The following is a 23,707-nucleotide window of genomic DNA, read 5'->3' as shown; positions in this document are numbered from 1 at the left end:
CAACCACACTCATCCAATGGGAAAGACCAGCTGTATACTAATGACACTTTCCACTAAGAAGCATTAGCATTTTGGAAGTTTGATCTTTAACCTTTGCAATAACAACAAAAAATGTGACAGTATGCTGTATAAATTTAACTATTTCAAACTTCCGTATTAATTAGAAAATTTAAACGAAATTCTATATTAAAGATGCAAATTTTAATACATACACAAACAGGCCTATAATATAACAATTAATATATTAAGATAAAAAAATAGACTCAAATAGCAAAATTTACTTGAAAATTGCATAGTAAAAGATTAAAATCTAGACTCTAAAGAAGATTGAAGATTGCGAGGGGAGCCGCGGTGACACTTAACTGGCTTTGTTAGTGCTTACTCGATCTACCCCGAGGCACCCTAATAAAAGTTATTAGATAGAGATTATTAAGCTACCCAAGTACTTTAAACAATATTATTATATTAAAATGGCTGCTGAAATGTAACTGTTTTGTGTAAATGAAATTTTGTAATTGCATAATAAATTGTGTTTTTTATTTTTAAGCGTTGTTTTAGTAAACGTTTAAATTTATAAGTTTAATTTGGCGAACTATCTCATATTATTCAATTCACTACGGCAAGTTTATTAATAAACAGTTTAAATTATTTCTTGACTATTTTTAATAAGATTTGTTTTTAAGAACCGAAATTTTTAATTACAGTGCATAGGTGAAGATTAATATTTGAGTCACTTTCACTTATTTGTTTGCCAAATCATATTGGTTCGCTAACGATAGCTACGGCAGCAGCCGCAGCGACCTGTGCTAGTGAGGCGAGTGTCAGGCAGCACAGAGACTGGTGAATGCCGCAACAGAGGCATGCATCCCGCTTGCTCTACCGCGGTGAGCGCATCTCTCGCTCGCGCCGGCGCGAACACGTGTTTATTTGTATGTTTTATCCTTCGGCGGCTTTAAACCCAACCCACCCCGACCGCAAAGTGCGCTCCGCCGCCCGCCGCGCCCGCGTCGCGTCGCCGCCTCTCGCGGCAATACGACTCGCCCGCGAAACTTTGTCCGAAGTCGACGGGCACGGACGTACCGCGTATTAATAGCCACCGCGAGCGGACACCGCAACCGAACCGTTGCGGCCCCACGCGAGTCTCATCCCGACCGCGCTCTACGACGCACGCACCCCATTCTATTCCAACCCTTCCTAAGCCCATCACGTAAATTCGTAACGACAAACAACCAAAAGTGTGTCATCCGAAAGCGAGAGCGACGTGCGTGCGATCGTAAATACGAGGCGAAAAAAAGTGCCGCCGTCATTGAAACTAGTGAAAAGTTTTTTCGCCGCGCGCGGGGGTGCCACCCCTTGCCGGAAAAAATCGGCCCCTCACGTCCCTCGCCCCCCAAACCTTTCATTCACCGGGAAAAAAGTGTGGCAAGGCCGCTCTGTGACGTCACCGCATCTAGTAGCCACGCGTGTTCCCTAGCAACGTGTCATCATCACAGTGCTGTGTAGAATGATGAGTGCCTGTGACTCGCGGTCGTGACCGTGAGGTGTTGCGATGTAGGCGGTGTGCACCGTGTTCTCTATGTGTAGCACGCAGCGGGCGCGGGTGTCGAGGATGCACCTCCCGGGGGTGACCAGCGGAGCCGTGTCACCCGACACCAGCTCCACGCTGCTTCACGAGACCTATACAAAAATGACATCCGACATACTAGCTGAAAGAACTTTGGGTGACTTCCTGTCGGAGCATCCTGGGGAGCTAGTGAGGACGGGAAGCCCGCACTTCGTATGCACTGTACTGCCTCCACACTGGCGCTCTAATAAGACGTTGCCGGTGGCGTTCAAGGTGGTGGCCCTGGGTGACGTTGGTGACGGCACCCTAGTGACGGTGCGGGCCGGGAACGACGAAAACTGCTGTGCCGAGCTACGGAACAGTTCCGCGGTGATGAAGAACCAGGTGGCCAAGTTTAACGACTTAAGATTCGTCGGCCGGAGCGGTCGCGGTGAGTGCTGAAGGTGCAGTTATTGTTATACAAGTCACGTCGTAACATGTTTTATAATTACATATTAAAATAAATTTAATCGGACTCCTTGATAGAAAATTTATGAAATTCCAAAATTTTGCTCTCCCTTACTTAGATTTAAACCTAAGATAACAATAAAAGAGATTAGAAAGTGATGTTGGCACTCTGAATTACACTTAGAACATCTGCAAATCTGCTAGTTGAAGTGAAACGTTTAAACACGAATGAAAATAAAAGTTTCCCCCTCAAGAGTCATTCAGGAAAACCAGAACAAATTACGTCAAATATTGCATTCCGGTGTTTCGCGAAGTAAGGGAAAAGTCGGTGACATTGCAAACTTTTTTCGAGGTACTTAAGTCGGATGAATGTCAAGTAGGGTCGCCCTTTCCTTGAGGAAGTTGTTTACAAACGATTTGAGCCTTTCATACTTTTAATTCTTTGTTGTTTTAACCTCGGAAATGAACTTGGTTGACTCAATTAAGACTGTATTCACGACATTTTAGAGGAATTTCACAAAATTACACACCTTGGTTTTTAAACTAATTAATTTATTATTTATAAAAAATACTTTGTACACTAAATTATTGAAGATACAATTGGAACATAGTGAAAAATCGTTGAGAAGTAACATATTTTTTTAATCTATTTATGGAAGATATAAATTTTGAACTAAAAAACGAAAAATGGGATTCCACTTCCATATTATTTCTTAAATACGTCGTTAACTAAATTGAATTATCAATTAGCCTACGTTTTTCTTCATTTTCTTATATTTGGTACTTTAATAACCATTTAAATGAGGCTTTAAATCACTTTAAATTGTATTAATTTTGTCCAAATATTTAGTGACGAAGTGTTTATATATTGTTGTTATTTAATAGATGAATTTAATTTGATACAATAGGCGATCATAACTTTTTTTATAAAATAAAGTACTTATAATTTACGTTAGGTTAAAAACGATTTAAGAAATCCAATATAAACAAAAACGTCCAAAAATATAGAAAACTAAACATAAACTAACTCTAGTTTAATTATAAATAACCGATGAATGACTTTCTACACTTTTCTCTTTTATTCTGCTTTATCACACAGTATACTTATAATTTTCAAATTGTATACACAATACTTTGAATATAATAATAAATTCATTAAAATATTGAAATTATCGTTGTTATTTTACATTTCGATCTATGCAGCGTTATTAATATGTGTTTAAATAAGCTAACTTACATAGTTGTTAAATAATGCGATTTATAGTGCAAATACGCACTATAAATCTTATTTTTTAATTTCTTGTTCAAATTAAACCACGATATGTCAAAATTTGTACTATAATATTATGTTTTCGAATCTATTGATGTATAAATTCCGCTAAAGAGTCTTTTATGTTCAAAAAAAGACATACATATTCAACCCATACAATTCGATTATTGGTCAAAGAGGTGTTTATGCCATGTAGAAGCTCTATTTACTGGATTACCTTTTTATAACGCATGTATAGTAATTTTTTATAAGTAAGACCGATTGAATTTTAAATCGCATTGCATTTATTGAATTCGGGTCTCAAATTCAAATTCAATCACTATATAAATAATTATTAGTGAATATTAAAAATGCACATTAATACAAACTAACAAAAAAATAATGCTAAGTGTACTCCGTCCATCGTAGAGAAAATTAATACATATTATAAATTTTATAGCGACATTTCAAAGTTTTTATTACTTTATTTGTAACAATACGAAATTAAAATGATGACCACTCTGAAATGATCATTATTTTTGTATTATGAATACACTTTTTAAAATGACCAAAATTCTCTCGGACTAACCTCAGTGCGTATATGAAGCAGTCAGGACATAGAGGTGACACAACAAATCTTTGTAAAGTTGTAATATAGCTTTTTCCCGCAACTATCCATAGAATTATCATATAAAAGAAATGGTAAATTGTATTCTCATTAAAAACCATTGATTTATATAATTATAGGTGTACCTCTCTCTTGGCCATATTGTGTAAGTAAAACACCAAGAAATCGTTTCTATCTACCCTCTATCTTTTAACTTTTATACATATATGATAATATTTATATAAAGGAATGATACAACAATATAATAACTAAATTATTTTTTCATCGTACCCGTAGTAAGTATTGTAATAAGTACGTGTAAGTTTATTGTAATAAGTTACCTGCCGTTAAAATTAAGTTAATTTGGAAAATTGGAGTACTGTTATTTTAACGCTTTCTTACGCATACATCCCAATTCTGCCCGTTTGTCTACATATTTTATAATTTGTACTTTAATTCTACATAAAATCTCAAGAATAACCTATAGGTGTAAAATACTCAAGAATACAGACAGACAGCGCTTTTTTTAATTTATTCATTCGTTTTAAAATAATTCTAAGGAACAAGATAATTACAGGATTGTATTATATGTAACTTTTTTGCCCAATTAGTGCATGTCGGGATGACGAAATATGTCTTTGGAAAAATAATATAAGTATTCTGTATTAGTACCGTCATCTTTTGTTTTTTAGCATGCCGTCGAATTTTCGGCTCTATGGAATGCCGGTTTCCTCGCGACATTTTCCTTCAACGTACGAGCGAGTGTTAAATCCGCACATTTGCAAGTCTATTGGTGCACAAAATATATCGAACCTACTCATGGCGAACTCTGATCATTACTTATACTGTACTTACTGTACACAGTATACACATATAATTAATGTGATGTAGTCTCTAGATTAGATTTGGTATTTGGTACTTATGGCATACATTATATTATTTAACTATAAAATTAATAAAATATTTTTGAGTATAACAAAACCAATTTACGTAATAAAATTATGTGTTAAGTGAATGTCGACTATTGGAAGCGAGAGAAAACGATATACACTGCGTTAAATTTACTCAATCCATTTAATTCAATTTCGTATAAAGACTATTAATATTTCCATTGGGTTTACTTACTTTTTTAATAAATTTTAATGTAACAAAAGAAAAGTAGTATCAGCCTATGTGCGCCTCTTAAGTTTGAGGTCATCCGTTCGTATCACGGGTCACCAATAAATGTTGCTAGGTAGCATTTAACAATCGCTAACATCGTGTTGGCATGAATTAAACTAAAATCGGTGTGTGTAAGGGATAGAAGGATCACTATCCTGCCTGTATAGGATAGATACTTGGGGCTACAGCCCCAGCCCAGTGCTACAACGCTACTAGATTATTTTGTAATTGCAGTGCACCCTGCACTCGGTAGCTAAACCTATAAGATATATGTATGTTCTAGGTAACCAGTTTTAGACATAACATCCTTGCATTATCATTTAAATGTTTGCTATTGCCAAAAGGTTGTAAGAATAAAAAAAAAATAATAAAGATGAGCGGAACATTAGAAAATTTAATAAAACTGATGGAAAATATTATTTTCATATAACTGTTTGGAATAACTGTTGGCTATTATTAATTTTAAATATCGTTTAACACAGATCAAAGAGCATGACAATAACAATCACTATGCGTTTGAATAATAATTATATTTATGAAAGTAATTCGAATTCACAGTTAAGACAGGACAACGTTCAGTTAATTATTAATATAAAACTGATTTGTCAGATTTAATTTTTATTAACATATCAATCAATCTGAGGAATAGGACCGTAAACTCTTCGGCTAATTGAAAAACAATGACAACTAACAATATAATAGAAAAACATTTTTAATACAACACTAACCCTTGTTTCAATGTCAAATACTCAAAAACGAGTTAAGGCATAATGTAAAAACAAATGACGTTACAACCTACTTTAATTACGTTTCAGATTTCTATATACAGAATTTTTGTATCAATAATTGTTATTATTTATAGCTATTGTTCTACGACGAACCAAAAAAGCCTCAAAATTCTGATTGTATATAGATATTTCGTGATCATTTTTTTTCTTAACCAACACGTCGTCAACAAACAAATTCGCGTAAGATTTAGAGCCGAGACTTAGATAGAAATTTCTTACGCGCATAAGATAGGAAATCCATTGAAGCACTGCTTCAATTCGGCCTAATTTGAACACTTATTCAAATTAGGATATGAAGAAGCTGGTAGTGACCAGTGGTTCAAATTAAGCCAGGTTGGTTTTTTGTTTGTAAGACGTTTGATAACTTAGTTAACATATCGAATGCTTAAACCAAAAATGCAGAAACCAAAACTTTTTATGCAGAATTTCGACAAATTAAATATGGATGCTTGAATATATGATATGCATGAATGTAAGATTCATATTCATACATATTTTCAAACATCCATATTTAATATTATTTTATTTAAAGCAAACCATTTTTCGGATCCGAGTGGTCGGTATACAGCACATTGAGTGCCGAATACTTGGATCCGAGTGCTAGGGATGGCAATGGTTTAAAAAAATTAATGGGACGTTCGCACGGATCCGAGTGGCTCCGCTTTTCTTTTTACTTAGGGAAATGCATTGCGCATACCCTTCCGCGGCGCGACTGCTTGGATTGTGCATACCCGCTATACTCGGATCCGAGAAAAGAGCACTTAATGTGTTAAAAGAAATAACTTAATCACAAATGAGTTATTATTAAATTTAATTAATAATTAAATAAACACTATATACATGCAGGTAACATTAGCTCTTACAAATGTATGAAAACTCTAAGAACGAGGATTTCTACGTTAAAGATGCCCATACGTTTTATACCTGTTACAAAAACAGAATTCGATGCATTTAATTAAACACGAGCATACTTCACAGTCGAAAGCTTATAAAAACCTTCTAGAAACCGCATCGGGAACTTCAGTGTTTTAATCCAGCGATATTTCAGTCGTGCAAATGAAAAGTTGTTTAAGAAGAAGACGGCACGCCCCCTGCCGGGAGCCAATGGAAAATCGTGGAAAAGCAACGTCTTCCGCCTGGGCGGGGCTTCCTGCGGTCACAAAGCCATTTGAATAAAAATTTTCCTTTGAAGAATTCTTTATACGAATACGTACATATGCTTTGATAGCTGCGCATTTTAGTACCACAGATGCCGTGCCAAACTATACAATATATGAGCTACGGTAACAAAAAATTTACGCGAATCTTAATATTGTGGGTGGTTTAACATAGTAAAAGGAGTAATTTTAGAAAAAATGCAGCGGAAAAGTAATAAATAATTTATGAGATACTATTTGTGATTCTTTCGTCAGAGTTTCTTAGTAATTACCAGAATTTTCTTCTCCAACATTCTGTACAACAAAGTATTAATGTTAACAAACAATTTGTTAAGTTATTCTCTAACGGACAAGTTATGATTACGTTAGAATCGTTATAACGATTTACGCAAATTTCGTGTAGGCGTACGCACGCGGTAAGGGCCTTGTCAACCATAACGTGGCCACACGGGCCTGGTTAACCGGCCGGCGAGCCGGGTTAGCCGGGTTAGCCGCGGAAAACTACCATTTCATTTACGGTCGTCTCGGTTTTGGGGTAGTTGCTAACTAAGCGCGGCCCGCAACTTACGTAACTCCAAGTCAACTCTTGTGACGCGTGGTGGCTAAACGCAATCATTGTGATCAGTAATCAATTTAAACGTACGATTTCCGTTAGTATATTATTTACATTATATAAACAAATTGAAATATGAAGATTGTTCTCGTCGTCGGTGTGAAATTATGTGTGTAAAATTATATGTAAAAATAGGTAATAAATCTCATAGGCTATTAGTATACTAGATTGTATTTTAATTAATTATAGATTACTGGGATTGATTTGCTCCAGTTCAAACAATTTGTATTAAAAACTTGTCGATTGAAAAGAGTGGCGGAAAGTTTCTTGCCAGTTCTTCTTATCCGCTCTACGCCTTTGACTTGCGAACTGGTTGTAAATATAAATTTACAATTAATTAAATTTGTTTTTCTTGACGTTCATAAGTGTACACGTTTACCTATATAAATAAAGATATTGTGATTTGATTTGATTTGATTAGAATGATTACTTTCGATTGTAGGTAGATATACAGAGAGATCATTTACCGAGCCTACATCAAACTAAAACCCTATAGCTGTAGTTTTGAATCAGGCTTTTTCATATGAAAGTAAAGGATTTAATGTAAAACGTAATGAAACGTATCGTTATAACGTTTTTATGAAAATTGTACAACAGTTGCTTATCAGATCATTCGGATTCCTGGGCATTAGTAGTCCTTATTTTTAAATAGTCCAATATAATAAACGTACTATTTTTCAAATAAAGTGCATAATGAATCAAACCACTACATTTCAGGACGAACATTTTGAAGTTATTTGCAGAGATACAGATTTTTTTACTGTCTTCAAATAACCATTTGCCCTATCTAACGAATAATCTAAGAATAAGACCAGAAATAAGTTGAAAGATGTTTTATTTTGTTTTCTACAGGGACCTTATTAAAATTATTACTCAAAGAGTTTAAAAATCTTTATTGGTTCTAATAATGGTTAATCTATATTTGTCTTTTTTCTAAAACTATACTTCTTATATTGAAAATTACATTTTATTTTATAATATATATAACTAGATATTACGATTTATTAGAACCACCATAATCCCATGTACATTTAGGTAATAATCCTAATGCCATAGGATTATTAGACGTAACTATACGTACGATGTCTATTTGCCGGCAAACAGCGAACACCTCTGCTTACATCAGCATATTAATTCAGTCAATTAGCGATCGAGGTAAGGCATTAGCACGTCATTACGTCCGACATCGCCTAATCGCGATCTGACATCGCAAGGTGTCTTTGACAGCTGTCAAATCGAGAACACGAAGCTGCGAAGTAAGAGTCAGTCGATAGGGTAAATCTAGTTTATATCATGTAAAAGGGAATAGAACACTATTAAAAGTATTTATATTAAATAATATTTGTAATTGTAGACAGTCCTGTATGAATTTAATTTCACCTGTCAATTATATAAATAATATAGCCTTTAATACTATAAAAAAGACATATGAAAATGTATGTTAGTTTAGATATTGTTATTTCCATTACTTTAGGTTCAGGTCTCCTCCTGAACTTTCCATTTGGATCTGTTCTTCTATATATCTTTACTTCCTCCATCCATTCCTCCCCAGAAACATGTCCTCAGCCCATCGCTTTTGTGGTCTTTTTTTGTTTTTTATCCTTGGAGATCTTGTTGTTTTGCCTGAACATTTCCATTTCAGTTGTGAGACGTGGTTACCTACGTCGCGCTTACGCGTCGGTGACTCTTCTCCCTGATGTGATCATTTCGTATTTTGTAAATCTTTTTGATTATCTATAATCTTTACGGTTTTAATTCTTACTTATCTATTTGGATTTTCCGGTATCATCCAAAACGAGAAATTTCAATTGCCCTTAGTGATTCCCGCCAGTTACTGGCATTAAGTTCGGTTAGTTTAGTTGCACATCAGAATAGTTCGTCGAATTTATTTTAAAATTAACTTAAGATTTGTATTAACCGCACTCATGGTGCCTGATGTACATCTAAACTAAAAATCATCTAGGTATCATAAAAATCTAATTTAATTATTTTCTATGATTTCCGTCAACTATTTTATGTAGGTACTTGTATAGTCAACCAGCTACTGCAATGCATTATTAAACACTTATTATCCTAACGAAAGTCCAACGTAAACGTTTTGGAGAATAGTGTTGCACTATTATTTGAAAAGCTAAACATACATTTTAATACCTTAAAAATAGGGAAATACAGCGACAAAAGAAACATTAACTAACATTAATAACCATTTCATAAATCACAAAAATTTACGTCATAGCGTGTCATAAGAAGGGTGTAGAGTTGAATGAGGAAATTGTGAGCTCGTAAAGCTATATCGTGTACCAACTACATTAAGTAGAGGTTATTTATTTAGGCGCGGCTGGGGCCGACCGCGCCTGGTACGGCGTGTCCATCACTCATATGTCTGGCTTGATCACTTGGACTGGTTAGGCTTATCAAAAACATAAACGCTTTGAGCTTCATTTGGAGAGTCTAATTGTCCCTATTCATCACTTATATAGCTAGTAACTATTGATATATATATAAATTACCTGGAGCTGAATTTTACAGTTTGTATTTAATTCTAAAGTGAAAGGGTAAACGATTTTTGTTTAACTGGAATTCCTTTATATTTTCTTACATAATAGCAAACAAATATAACGAAAGCAATATAGTTGGTATGGAAGGTGTAAACAACATATGTTATCTAATTAATTATTTTTATTATGGTAGATATTCCTATTGAGGAATGTCTACACCCGTCAGTCCTCCTACAACTTATCTGCTCATAGTCAGAAGACTGATTGCACGATGCGCTCTTGGAAAAAAAAAAAAATTATTTGGGAATTTCTTTTAAATGTAATTCCATTAGAAACGCTTGATTATCTTTCATTATACCGAGTAAATAAAAGTAATCGAGTATTAATACTTATATTATGTTGAAGCACTTATTAAAGTTCTAAAAGTTAGTACGAAAAAGTCAAACATATCTCCGGGGTACCGTTAATAAACTTGACGTGGCCGCAACAAGCGTCAAGCGAGCATGTAAACGTCCATTTTTAACGAGCGGCACACGCCGGCCGCAGAAAGTAGCCTACACATGAAATCACGTATGAATGAGGCCTTTTTTTCAGTTTTTTCGCGTGTAGCCGGCGGTGTGCCGCTTCAGGCTCCATTAAAGCTTACATGTCACCCCCTGCCACCCCTCGGCTCGGAAAAATCACAAAATCGGTATTGGCTGCATCCCGCAGCGAAGCGCTCCACAATACAGCTTTGACGGACGGTCATTTAATATTAACTGTGGTTTTTCCGCAGATGGAAATGTTTTTTTTATTGGCAACGTTATGCAGTGATGAAGTGGTTTGGCCGTTGTTTGTGACGTGATGTTTGTGCCCTTCATATTCGAATGAGATTTCATTTTGAGTGCTTACATGAAATTGGCTATCCAATTTCAATGGTTACAAAATAAAACTGTTGAGAGTTACCAGTCTGAAAAACCAGTTAGTTTTTGATAGACAATTTGTGGATCGATGTAGCAGTTAAAATTTCATTCGGCACGCAAAATTGAAAACAAACCGGCAATAAATTTTTGAACTTTCCGAACAAGTGATCAAAATCGAACTACAAAAAGTTGGCTTTGGGCGAAAAGAGAACGACCGCAGATTGAATTTATCGCTTTCACTCACGTCCAAAACAGTTTATGTAGGCAAATAAATTTAAATCCTTTTAATGAGTATTTTGTAATTATTCTGTACTGATTTAAAGTGCCTTTGTTTTAATATTAAACTCAGTATTCCATTATATTTTCAGATTAATAATGAGTTACATAAAATGAAATAATGAAGAGAAAAATGAAACGTTTGCTACATGCGAGTATATAAACTGATTCTCAAAGAAGAGATTAATAAGAACATCATTTCTAACACAAAAATATAAATAGCTTTTGAATACGTTGTAGTCGCTCTAGTAATGAACAAGTTTGACAAATCATTCTTTAACTATTCTAGAATAGTCTATACTTAAACCTTATTGTTAAGCCAGAAGTGCCTCTAAGTTTTCCGTACAAAATTCTATTCTTAGATTACCGAGCTTATAGTATGAATTACCGTAAAGTAATCCCAATTTTATTGTTTTAGGTAAATCGTTCACGTTAACGATAACGGTATCAACGTCACCACCCCAAGTAACGACGTACAACAAGGCGATCAAGGTAACAGTGGACGGACCTCGGGAGCCTCGCTCTAAAACCAGTTAGTACATTCTTTTAACATTGCATATTTGCAGATGCTTGGCGGAGCCATGCGACTTTTTCGTTTCAAAAAGTCCCTTCGTTAGTTGTGTGCTGCGATAATTGCGGCCTACTCGATTGTGAGGAAGTTGCATGGATCTGGTTAGCTCTGCGCCTTCTAATGTTCTTATGTCATTATCACACGTATATATCCTTTTTATTTCATATTTTCATAAGTATTTGATAGTCCATTTTTGAGTGTAATTTGAGAGTAAAAACAAACAAATAAATATCGTAACTACGAAGGTAAGCTCGTAATTTTTTTAGAAATTCAGTATGTTGCGAACAATTCCTTCAATTTTTTTTTGATAATAAATCAATATGCAAGATTAATTATGATAATTTCATTCATGGAAAAAAATATAAGCAATATAGTTTTATTTCCAAAATAATTAATGAAACATAACTGCTTGTAGACTAACTAACGATACGCTTCTTATTCCTTTGTACATTTTTACAAGTATTAACTTCACAAATTAAAACATTAGTCGATATCCGGTCGACAGATACAAATGTAAAACCCTCTCCAAATCACACCTAATGCTCGATCAATCCTCATCACGGAAAGAAATTAAAATAATTGCATGTGGAGGCATCAGAAGGGTTGCTATACCTAGATACATGTATATCTCTTTGAAACGTCCGCTCTCATTTATGTAGCATTTATGAGTTCTGTTTCACGTAAATTGATGGTAATATGAGTTATTAATAACGGCTTCATATTTCATAAGGATTATTCAAAGGATGGTTTACATTTAATTTAATATAGATTTTTTTGGTTACAAATTAAATTACGTATAATAAGAATTCAATATGTGTTATTTTAAATTTTACCAAAGTCGAGTTAATCTTGAAATAATCATTTCATTATTGAAAACAAAGCAAAGTGTTTCAATAGCCACTCAGCGTTAGTAGTGAAGTGTAGTTAGAAATTGTTAGAAAAATGAGGGTACACTAGCTTAAGCTGTCTTGCATAGTACTACGCTACAACGAACTTTCAAACTCTAGCATTTTAATCATGGCCCGCACAAAACATTAAACAGGTTGAACTATGTTCAATGAAAAATGCGGAGGATACGTAGACGAATGTGAGGGTACAAAGGAGGCTGCTGTAATGAATCGGTTGTTTAATTAATTAGTCAAGAAAGGGCTCGGAGCGTACCACCCCCCACCCGTGTATGCATGCCTTGCATATTGATTTATTATGCCGCCAGCCTCAACAGACCCGATAAATTATTTAATTCTAAGTTCCGACGCATGTAGAGTTGTACGGGTTTATTAATGACTTGAACGATTGTGCGTTCTAAATTTAATGAGTTTAAAGTAAATATGCGTGTTTATCAATTTAAAAAGACGAAGTAATAGAATATTAATTGTACTTAAAATGTGAATAAGACGTTTGTATTACATTGAACGTTTGGTGTTTTTATTATTAGCCATGATTATTTTAAATTATTTTAATGAGCATCAATACAAAACTGTTTCTGGTGAACATGATCAATCAATTTTTTTTATAATATATTGTAATTAACCATAACATATAATAAGTATAGTATAGTATATTTTTAAAAGGATTTCCTTTAGTTAAGGTTCTGTAGATACTGGCCCTCGCATAGTTCCCCCTTCAAATAGCTAGACTATTTTTTTGTCCGAAGAAGCTGCCAGTTCTTCGGTCTCCTGTGATATCGACTAACCTTTTTCCTACTTCCTTAAAAAGATTTATGGCGTCTAGCCTTGGTCCTAGGCTAGGACACCACGGACCAAGGGTCGAATGGGACAAAATCATATTCGGAGCCTATGATATTATATATGCTTTAAGTTTTTATTTTAATCGTAATCAAAACTGATTTATTCATATTAGTATATGTGTACACTTATGAACGTCAATATTTTATTTTTTTTATTTAATTCAGATCTAATTTTACATTTACCACCAGTTGCCAAATCAGTCATATACCGGCGAGAAGAACTGACAAGAAACTCTCAGCCAGTCACTTTGATCACTAAGTTTATGATGCAATTAAAGAACTGCCATTCTTATTTTAACGGATCAAAAATTATAACAAACGCTTAGTATAAGAAGGCAAAATAGAACCAATTTTATTGAGAACAAGAGGCAATGATAATCGTTCATTACGTTGAACAACAGAATACGTTTATATAAGATTTTGATCCACCTTAAAACACTGATAACCTTAGCCAAGTAAAATACAACACAACAATACGACAGCGACATCATTGTTCTATTTTTGTCCCCTGGTGGGTGGTTTGGTTTACAACTTCACAGCAGTAGCCGCCTACAATTTAATAATCGGAGACTATAAACTATGTTTTTCCTCGGCTATTTCGGATGCGCACGCCCAGACCACCCGTGCTACTGTGCACTATTGTTTACTTCACACGTAAACATGTTCAAGTTATGATCCTCTGTATCCTTTAAGTATCGACTGTATTTTCATGACAGGGTAATGAATTTTTAAATATTCTCACTAACAGATAATTTTATAAAACTTTTTATAGATAAGGTTGTTAGGTTACATAGTTTAACTTACTTTGAATTAAGATATTAGTCCTATTACCACTATAGGTCAAAGGTAATAATAATAATTTACTGCAAGAATATGGTACAATAATGTGTAATGTTAAATTGTTAGTTCTCATATTCTGCCACACACACTGGCGCGCAAATTTGTCTTTAAAAGAATTTTACAATTTCAAAGTCATAGTCATACCTTAGTATAAGATAAACACTATTATCCTAATGGCTTGATCATATCATATATATTATATACTACATTAGGTGAGACTCCTGCCCGTTTGCCCCCTGTTCTAAAAAAAAAAATATCATCAGATCTGAATGGTCACAGGTCATAGCTGTGTCGTCAAATACAGAAATTTGATCTTGGCGATTTAAAGCCGAGACCAAAAGGTTATTACCAGTTCTTCTCGTCCGTTCTACGCTAGATTGGAGAACTGGCAGTTATTAAGAAACATTTTTTTCTACTGACGTTCATAAGTGTAAGTGTTACATAAATAAATGCTTTTTGAATGATGATTTATGTTGTTATAGGGCTGAACGAATCACATTGATGATATAAGCCAATACCGATGATGTCTAGTTCTCATTCTGTACACAATAATGAATGCGATAATGAAGATTGTTATGAAAAGAGTCTTCACAGTCGATACTTAAATCAGGCACCGCAAGAGTCTGTTACGTACGCACTAAATAGACTTTCCTTGTATGAAACAAACGGTAGGAATGAACATTGATTCTTGTACAGTCTCTCTAAAATATTTAACTATCAAACACAACTTATGAAAAAAAACTACATTAATTCCAATTCGATAGATAATCATTTAAACTACGAAACAATATATTACAATCGATAATAAGAAGTCATGTCGAAAGCGTAAGTGAAATTTCACTTTACTATATTGACGTTATATTATTTACTACTTATTATATTGACGTGACGTAAATGAAGACTACGGTTGATACCATATGTTTATAATCAAATTAATCTTTACCAGAATTGAATATTAAATAAATAAACAACGCTACAACCTTCCCAGGTCTGGGCCTCAGATTTCTGTATTCGTTTCATGATCGTATGTCAATCTGGCAAAAAGGTGATCAACGGCGTGTGGCAGACACAGGAGGCTGTACAAATCCTTTGTCTGACACACGCCGTGAGTTTTTTGGGTTAAGGCAAGTTGGTTTCCTCACTATGTTTTCCTTCAAGGATCAACATTAATGAAAGTTCATTGACGCACAGACGGTCGAACCTACGATCTCAGGGATGATAGTTTCATTCTGAAGCTAACACTGCTGTTAGTGTTAAGTATTATTAAAACTAAATTGTTGTGCTTAAATTGTAGGTATATTATGCGTTTTTTGTTTATAATGTAGGTCCAATGAGTGGCGTTCACGAAACTGACGAAACGAATTTTTTTTTATAGAACAGGGGGCAAACGCTATTAAGTAATACCGCTAATGTTAATATAATGTTAGAATCAAGCGATAATATTATTCAAAATTTATATTTCAATTTTTTTTTACAAATTAAATTAATTTCCTTATGTTCACAGAGAGTTTATTATCATATTTTTGCTAAAGGTCAATATAATGAGGGTATAGTTCCAAAGGATTAAAATAGTAAGCCATGGCTAACTAGTTGAAATACTTGGAATAATAAATCTAACTAGACCGGACGCCACCCCAGTGTAATCCTTTAATCAGGTCCACAGTCCTGCACCCTATTTTTCCCTCCCATGTAACATACCCCCTTTCCCCCACACCCCCTCGAACCCTCGAACGGTGCAAATGACAGTTTCTAATTCCAACTTGCCATGAAAGTGTGTAATTGTTGCGCCGTTGATTTATACACGTTAACTGTGTGTGTGTGTATAGGTTTTACAAACGTTTGTGTCAATTTGATATTGATGATGCGTCGAGTTGCTTTTTGAAGTAATTATTGTTTGAAAATGTTATTACTGGTATGTCAGGGTATTATGATAATTAAAATACTACAAAAGCTTAAAGGAACTGGAGTCAGAATTAATTTAATTTTAATTTCTTTAACATAATACACAACTAACACTTGGCATAATAAAGTAAAGTCTGGGAAGATTTTATGTACGTATTATATTCCTACAACAATAAGTATTTTTTAATAATAATAGTCTTTTGCATTGATATTATAAAGCTCCAAAGCGTACTTAACAAAATAGCGTAGGTATTGTTTCGAATACTAACACAGCACAGACCTGATATTAATTAACTGAAGGTGTAGGCATGATCGTTATCTGTAATAAACACGTGTAATACAAATTCCTACAGCTAGATTGAGTTATATTATAAAGGGCGGACAATATGGGCTTGTAGCTTGAATAATTGGCACGACTGAACACGTCAGTGTCACACCTGTACGGCCCCTCTCAGAGACGACTGGAATTGATTTCAGTTCTAAAATGAACGGTTTCATTTAGTTATTTTTAGTGTGACTTTGGCAGCAGGTAGGCTAAGAAGACTGAAGCCTAGGGCGGCGGATTTGGGGCGGAAAAATTTAGTGTTTTCTGATGTTTTACAGATTGCAACAAATTTTTCCGATGACTTTGCTGTGTGTATAATTTGGTGCTGAAAAATCAAATCAAAAAATTATTTTAGGTGTTATTTCAAAGTCACACAAAATTACAATAAACAAATTCACGTCACAAAAATAACAAAACGGTGCTGTCCCTAGAAACAATAACCGGGGAATGAAACACATAATTAAGAAATATCGTCAAATCAAAAGTCGGCTGCGTAATTAAAGCTTTTATTCTACCCGCTTGTAAGATACTTAACTCTAAGAGGAAATCGGAATGCCTAAACCATTCATGTGCCTATAAATCCAACTGAATCCACGAGCCAATAAGGGTTATACTTGTTATTGTGTACGAGCAAAAATATTCATACAGTACTGTGAATTAATTGGCAATCCGCACTTGGCGCCTCGATAAAGCGCATCCGAATTACGTTGCCATCCAATCGGGCACTAATCAAGAGACTATCGTAGGCTTCACACAAAAGACGCACGCACGCACTATAGACTATAATCTATGAATCAAATTTGATACATAATTCAACCATGTAATAAATCATGTTTGTCTTTTAATTATAATGAAGTGGAAAGCATTATATGTAATAAGTATATATAGCGGATTTCATAAAACTTATAGTGAAATTTATATGATTAGAAAATTTATTTCGCATGAATTACTGTATTTTAATCTGTGTACTTATAATGTAACCAACATTATAAGTAATATTAAAACATTGAATAGATATATCTTAGAGCAGCATAATCGTACTGATATAGTGTTGTCTCTCCTAGGGCAACAGCAGCAGTTCCACTTCGCGTTTGGTCAGCGGCCGTTTCCGTTTCCACCTGATCCACTAGGCGGCTTTCGGATGCCTCCTATCACGACTTGTCAAAGTAAGTATATGTGAAAAGTCGGGAAAGTCACGGAGAAAACATATCGACACCCGATAAAGATTTGCCGGAAACCCAACACATCTAGCTCCAACGCAATAAATAAGTATGACACCTGGTACACCTATTAGTATATTAATAAAACGTCCAGAACAAATTATCTAATACATAATGTAACAAAATTTTAACTCGGTGATGTTATTAGGTTAGAAACTTAAATTTATGTTTCATAAATTATTATGTATTATGAAACAGAAATTTAAGAATTTAAGATCTAGAAAGGTACCGTATAATACATGTATAACTTCAAACGCAATGTTTCACAAGCTTTCTCTTTACGTTCCATCAATAGCTCAATAGACCACTTGATAGTTCTAAAATGTCAACGATTTCACCAGGAAACGCAAACTACGTTCGCAAAAGCGTGGATTAAATCAGGCCAAAAAAATCGAATTGAAAACGGGCTCAATCGAACAAGCATGCTTCGTGCCCGCTAAAATCCACGTTTGGCCCAAAACAACTCGTGTGCCACAAAAAAAAGTCGCAAATCGGCGCGCATCGTATAAAAACCGACTCGGCCGATCGCCGGCCAAAAACGGAACCGTGATACCGAAAAATAAAAGCCCATAATGCTGTGGAAAAAATAAAGTGAACGGATCGTGTGGGATGCGTGTCCACTCGATATCTGGATAAGTGGTTCTCGTATCACGAATGTTTGCGAATTCCACGTTTCGAGTATTATATTAGCTGTGTTAAATAGTTTTGTGGGAATGTAGTTTGCATTGTGTATAATTAAAGAGCCAGTCGTTTCCAATGATTATGCATACAACTTATACATGCTTGTATACTTATGTACATTGTAATCTTTAACGTTTAAATAGGTGAATGTGTTTTTGTCAGAGGCATATTTTGCAATTTATTATAAAAAAACAGACTTTAGATATATTTCCTCATTTACAATTTTAGTTTTGCCGGCGTATATAATACAGCTGACTTAAAAAAATCCTAAAGTTCATTTCTTTAAAATTAATATAATATAAATATTACATAGATCGACTGGACAGGACTTATTAGGAAAAGTGTTGTCGGAAAACTTGTTAAGCAAAAGTTCTTTTGCAGATATGAGTCAATTTGGATTAAGTTCAAGCAATTCACACTGGGGCTATGGCGGTGCAGGTGCGTACCCTGCGTACTTACCATCATGTGCGGCGCCTACTGCCACCCAGTTTAATCCACCAGCTCTTGGCTTTGCCGGGACTGTTCCAGAACAAACATCCACACAGGACTTCACAAATAATACAGGTACGCGAATATCGTATAATTAAATGTAAAAAAATATACGTCGTGAAATATAAGGGTTTTTAATTTTTGAAGGTCATGTTAGTGTCACCGCACAATTTCCTCCCCTTCCCCGTCATGGGAACTTTCGCCTTTACTTGATCAGTCAAGCGAGTAGTGCATCGGGTTCAGACAGATAAAGTTTTTCTTAGTCGAAACTATTATCATCCTGAAGAAAAGGGATAGCCCTTGCTATATGATAGCGTGACGTGCAATCTATAATCTAAAATGTATGGTATCTAGATAAATTCAACGAAATTAATATACTTACCTTTCCCTCGCAATATATTTATGATAATATTATGTATGTAGACTAAGAAAAGCTGTGTAAAAAAGCTTATTTTAAAGTTAACGATTATCATTGTTTTTTGCGATATTTGTTTTAAAATAAGTGTTGTTTGACGTTATCATTTTTATGATGATATGCTATTTTAAACCGAAAGTTTTTTATACCGGCTTTTTTTCTTGAGATAAGTAGGTTTGTCTATTGATTTAATTTTTTTCATAAACGTTAACTCGTTATAATACCTATTTTACGGATATGGATAACACAACACATGTCACTACTTATGCTCTTTGCGTCAACTGTAAAGTTCAAATCGACGTCTTTATTAACTTAAAAATATGACGTCGCAAATGTTTTTCTTTAAAGTACTTGCAGAGCTTATTAATAATTATTTTAGAATCTAGGTTTTAAATGTTCGTCAAAGTTTTACCAATACACACCTTTATGTATTGAAAAGTTTACTGCGGAAGTAATGATCATTGATAGGCTATAACTTGAGACCAATATGGTGAAATTAAATACAAATTTATGACTAACATCCTTTTTGTCAAGGAGCAATGTGCCGTGTCTTACCATAAATATTATTCTTTTAACATACAGAAAATTTAAACTTAGTTGATTTTCGTGGGATGTTGATTAGTAATGTTTTGAGGACGTTCTAATGAATTAAATTAATTTGTACTTTTAAGATATAAAATTAAAAACATTTTCATTTGGTTTTGAATGGCAATACTAATTAATAGTAAAAAAAAGTATTTTTAAAATTGTATTAAAAAAATTCATAAAGTGTCCTCAACCTAAAAGGATACACAAATATGTAACGCCATTTGTAATATTGTCCGTTTGACATCAACCCTTAACGTCAGTCGGCCATTTTACGAGCGCTCATTATAATTTACAGTCGCGACGCGTCCAATTCACTATTAATTTATCACCGATGTGTGAATTTTTTTAATAAATTTAAATTAAAACAAAGTATACTAACGTTTGACTACACCGAATGTCATAGGAATACAGATTTATGTAGCATTGTAATTAGACGTAATTTCACTACTAGTACAAATTGACTGGCTGCCCACACAGGGAATCCTAGTGTGGGGGCCAGTGCACTCTACTTTATCGAAACTTTATTGTATGTTGTGTCTAATAAAGAAAGAATAAAGAGAGAATTCCTGGAGCAAATTATTATCCATATTCTTGTGTGTAACTTTTGTTTTTTATTACAGTTTTGCCAGATACGACGGGAGTGGACCTGGACCAGCAGCTATCCGGTCTAGTGAGTTCGTCTCCCTCGCACCACGGCAGCCTCCTACCACGTTACAATAACAACACAGACTACGGCCTTTCTACGGGGCCACGGTCATTAAGCGACAATAGTTCTCAACCCGAATCACCGATACAAGACGACCTGCTAACTTCGAACACGACAAACATAGGGCATAACACGAATAGTTCAAACTTTTCCCTAATGGGCTCACAAAACTCCACCTACGGAAGTAGTAACTGTAACAATTCGCTCTACCCTGTCCTCCCGGCTAGCCTCCTATACAGCCAGTTGTATACCGCCGCGAATCAAACGCACAATTTTCACCCATTACACTCGAACACAATACATTCAACTCAGAGCCACAATGAATTGCAGACTATGATGGATCAGATATCGTCGACGACGAATAATCATAGACATAATGGGCAAGGCGATTTATTGTTGGGCGGAGGCAACTCATGTGCTGCGGCTGCGGCGAGGGGTGAAGATGGGAGAGTCAACAATCTTGGACAAAGGGGCAATCCCCAACCGGATAGTAATACTGTTTGGAGACCCTATTAAGTCATCTTTAAAGGAGCCGTAACATCTTATAGCGAGGTACTAAAAACTTTATTAATGATGGTACAACTCATATTTTGTGAGGTTTTATTATTCTCACTACATTGTTACGCAAAAGAAGATTTCGGAATTAAATCAATCAAAATCCTGTTGCTATACGACGTTATACGGCCCGAATTTAGATAATTTCAAACGTAATGTGTAAATAAAAATGTCAACGAAATAGGTAAATGTATTTGAAAATCGTCGCTCCCGTCCTATATTATACGATTGAATCCGAAAAACTATCAATAATTTCTATGGATTATTTCGTAGCGATTATCTATATTCAAATATATTAATGTAAATATTGTGAATATTTTGTTGTAAATGCGACTTGTAAAGTGCAATAGTTGTGCAGTTAAAGTTGAGTAGGTGTATAAAGTAATAAGACATTTGTTCATTAGATGTCAAGTCTGTCCAATGTAGACTCATAGGTCCTCGAAGTAGGTACAGCCGTGTCCCCTTTAGCTTGACTCTTTTCTTTGCATTTATTATTAAAACCACAAAGGTATGTGCAATATTTATCGTATATTAATTTAGTTTTTCTTTAATTATTACATATCCTATTCGCGGATTAATTATATTTTAATAATTGTAATTTTTGTGATTTAATTTTGAATGTCATCTCTGTTACTACTAAAGAGAATAAGTATTGTTTATATCTAGTGCTAATGAAGAGTCGTGTTTAAAAACGTGGTCTGAGCTCAAAACTGTTTCAAACTGTTTTTTTTTTATATGTGCTGATAGATTGTGAGTTGAGAAACGTTTTTAAATACATTTTGCAATTTTAATCATTTTAGAATATTAAAATTAATTAAACATTAAAAATGGTTGTGAAACCTGAGCAAAAGCGTTTCTGGCGTTGAAAGTTTGTGCAATACATTATTGATTCATAGTTTTATGTCTGTTTGGATATTTGTTGCTTAGCAAAAATAATTTAAGGTCGCTTCTTTTATTGTTACTTTCGACAGCAGATAGCTAGGTTTATACCTATAATAAATCTCAAATAACATAACCGTGTTTTAATTGAATTCAAGTGTGTCAGCCTCAAGTCGTGCCCTGCTGATGTTTTCATACGAGTGGAATTGGATACCTTAATTATTTTCCTATGCCTTCCCTTTACAATGTTATATATTTCGGCTAAAGTTATTATTATTTATCTATGAAGACAGAATATCTATGAACGAAAAATTTAGAATAAAATGCTTTTGTGTCCAAAACCACCTTAATATTTTCCCACATGTGTCCTACACGTCATACATTTTTCGCATTGGGTAAGTATAGGTTTTGATAATATCGAAAATAGCAACAAAATTGTATTTAGCTGTTAAACAAGGGTTACAACCGCACCATTACGCTCCATCAACCGAATACTCCTTCAAAATATCATGTTAATTATGAATATTGATATGCATTGTGCTTCGATAAATAGCCGCGCCCATGTATACCGCAGCTTGGATACATATCGGATAATGAGCTCATTACTGCATCGCGCCCATCGAGCGGAACATTTGCATATCACCTGTCCTCTATATTATATAATAACCAATATCGCAAAAGCTCAGAGCTTTTTTGGAAAAAACAGGGCCTTACTAAAATATATTCAAATAATATAACTATATTTATGATGTAAACAATTACAAAATGACTTGAAAACCAATCAACATATTTACAATATATTACAATTGCTGTCATATCTTAATACGTTAACTATATCAATACACACATAGTCTATATAATAGGTACAATGATTCCTGAGGAAGATTTAGGTTCTTTATACTTACTCCGCTGGCGCAGCGACCCAAAGTAAACCTCCGAAACTAGAGACCATCACCACTACCATTGCCGATGGCCTTTTTTCTAGAAAGCGACGTGGAGATAACCCATTATCGTGCTACGTAAGTTGGCCGTAATATATGTATATTAACTACAGCATTCTTATCAAAATACCATTTTCAATTTACGCTAAAATTTAATCATGCTTTGGCATTTTTATACAATTTCGTTAGTTTCCTTAGATTCTAGGTCATGACCTAAACGTACATTTTTAACATTACATCAGGATCTATGCGTTGGATTATCTTATATGTCCATATATATCTTAGTACTAGGAGTCTTAAATGTGAAAAAAAAAAATTGGTTGGTAATTATCTCTATGGTAGGCGGACTCAATTTCCGCAACTAGACTCAAATTTGGTCCGTTTTGCGTAAAGCCCTGGCTACTTTAGCCAGCCTAGCTCCTTCCAGAAGCACAAAAGTCTTCTGGGCACTTCACAGGCTTCGAGGAGCGATGGTAAAAATCAATATTGCACTGCCCAATTTTATTGAAAAAGTAACCATTACCAGGAATAGAAGTGAGAAACAATTCACATAATTATTATGAACTGTAGAATCGACTCTCGGTTT

General features: G+C 34.5%; 1 protein-coding gene across 2 annotated transcripts; it reads left to right on the top strand.

The window, feature by feature from the left end:
* Positions 1 to 1,061: 1,061 nt before the first annotated feature.
* On the top strand, positions 1,062 to 22,313 carry LOC110998564 (runt-related transcription factor 3). 2 transcript variants are annotated; one of them, XM_045634381.1, is made up of 5 exons: positions 1,062 to 1,994; positions 11,681 to 11,794; positions 17,712 to 17,813; positions 18,930 to 19,112; positions 20,661 to 22,313. In XM_045634381.1, exons 1-5 carry the CDS (start codon positions 1,577 to 1,579, stop codon positions 21,260 to 21,262), a joined length of 1,419 nt encoding a protein of 472 aa, XP_045490337.1. In that variant the 5' UTR covers positions 1,062 to 1,576; the 3' UTR covers positions 21,263 to 22,313. The 2 variants fall into 2 exon arrangements, with proteins under 2 accessions (XP_045490337.1, XP_022122960.2); XM_022267268.2 differs by having other exon boundaries at positions 17,697 to 17,813.
* The last annotated feature ends 1,394 nt before the right edge of the window (positions 22,314 to 23,707 follow it).

This window comes from Pieris rapae, chromosome 2 (assembly GCF_905147795.1).
Source record: "Pieris rapae chromosome 2, ilPieRapa1.1, whole genome shotgun sequence".
Classification (NCBI taxonomy): domain Eukaryota; kingdom Metazoa; phylum Arthropoda; class Insecta; order Lepidoptera; family Pieridae; genus Pieris; species Pieris rapae.
This window is presented reverse-complemented; position numbering and strand designations above follow the sequence as displayed.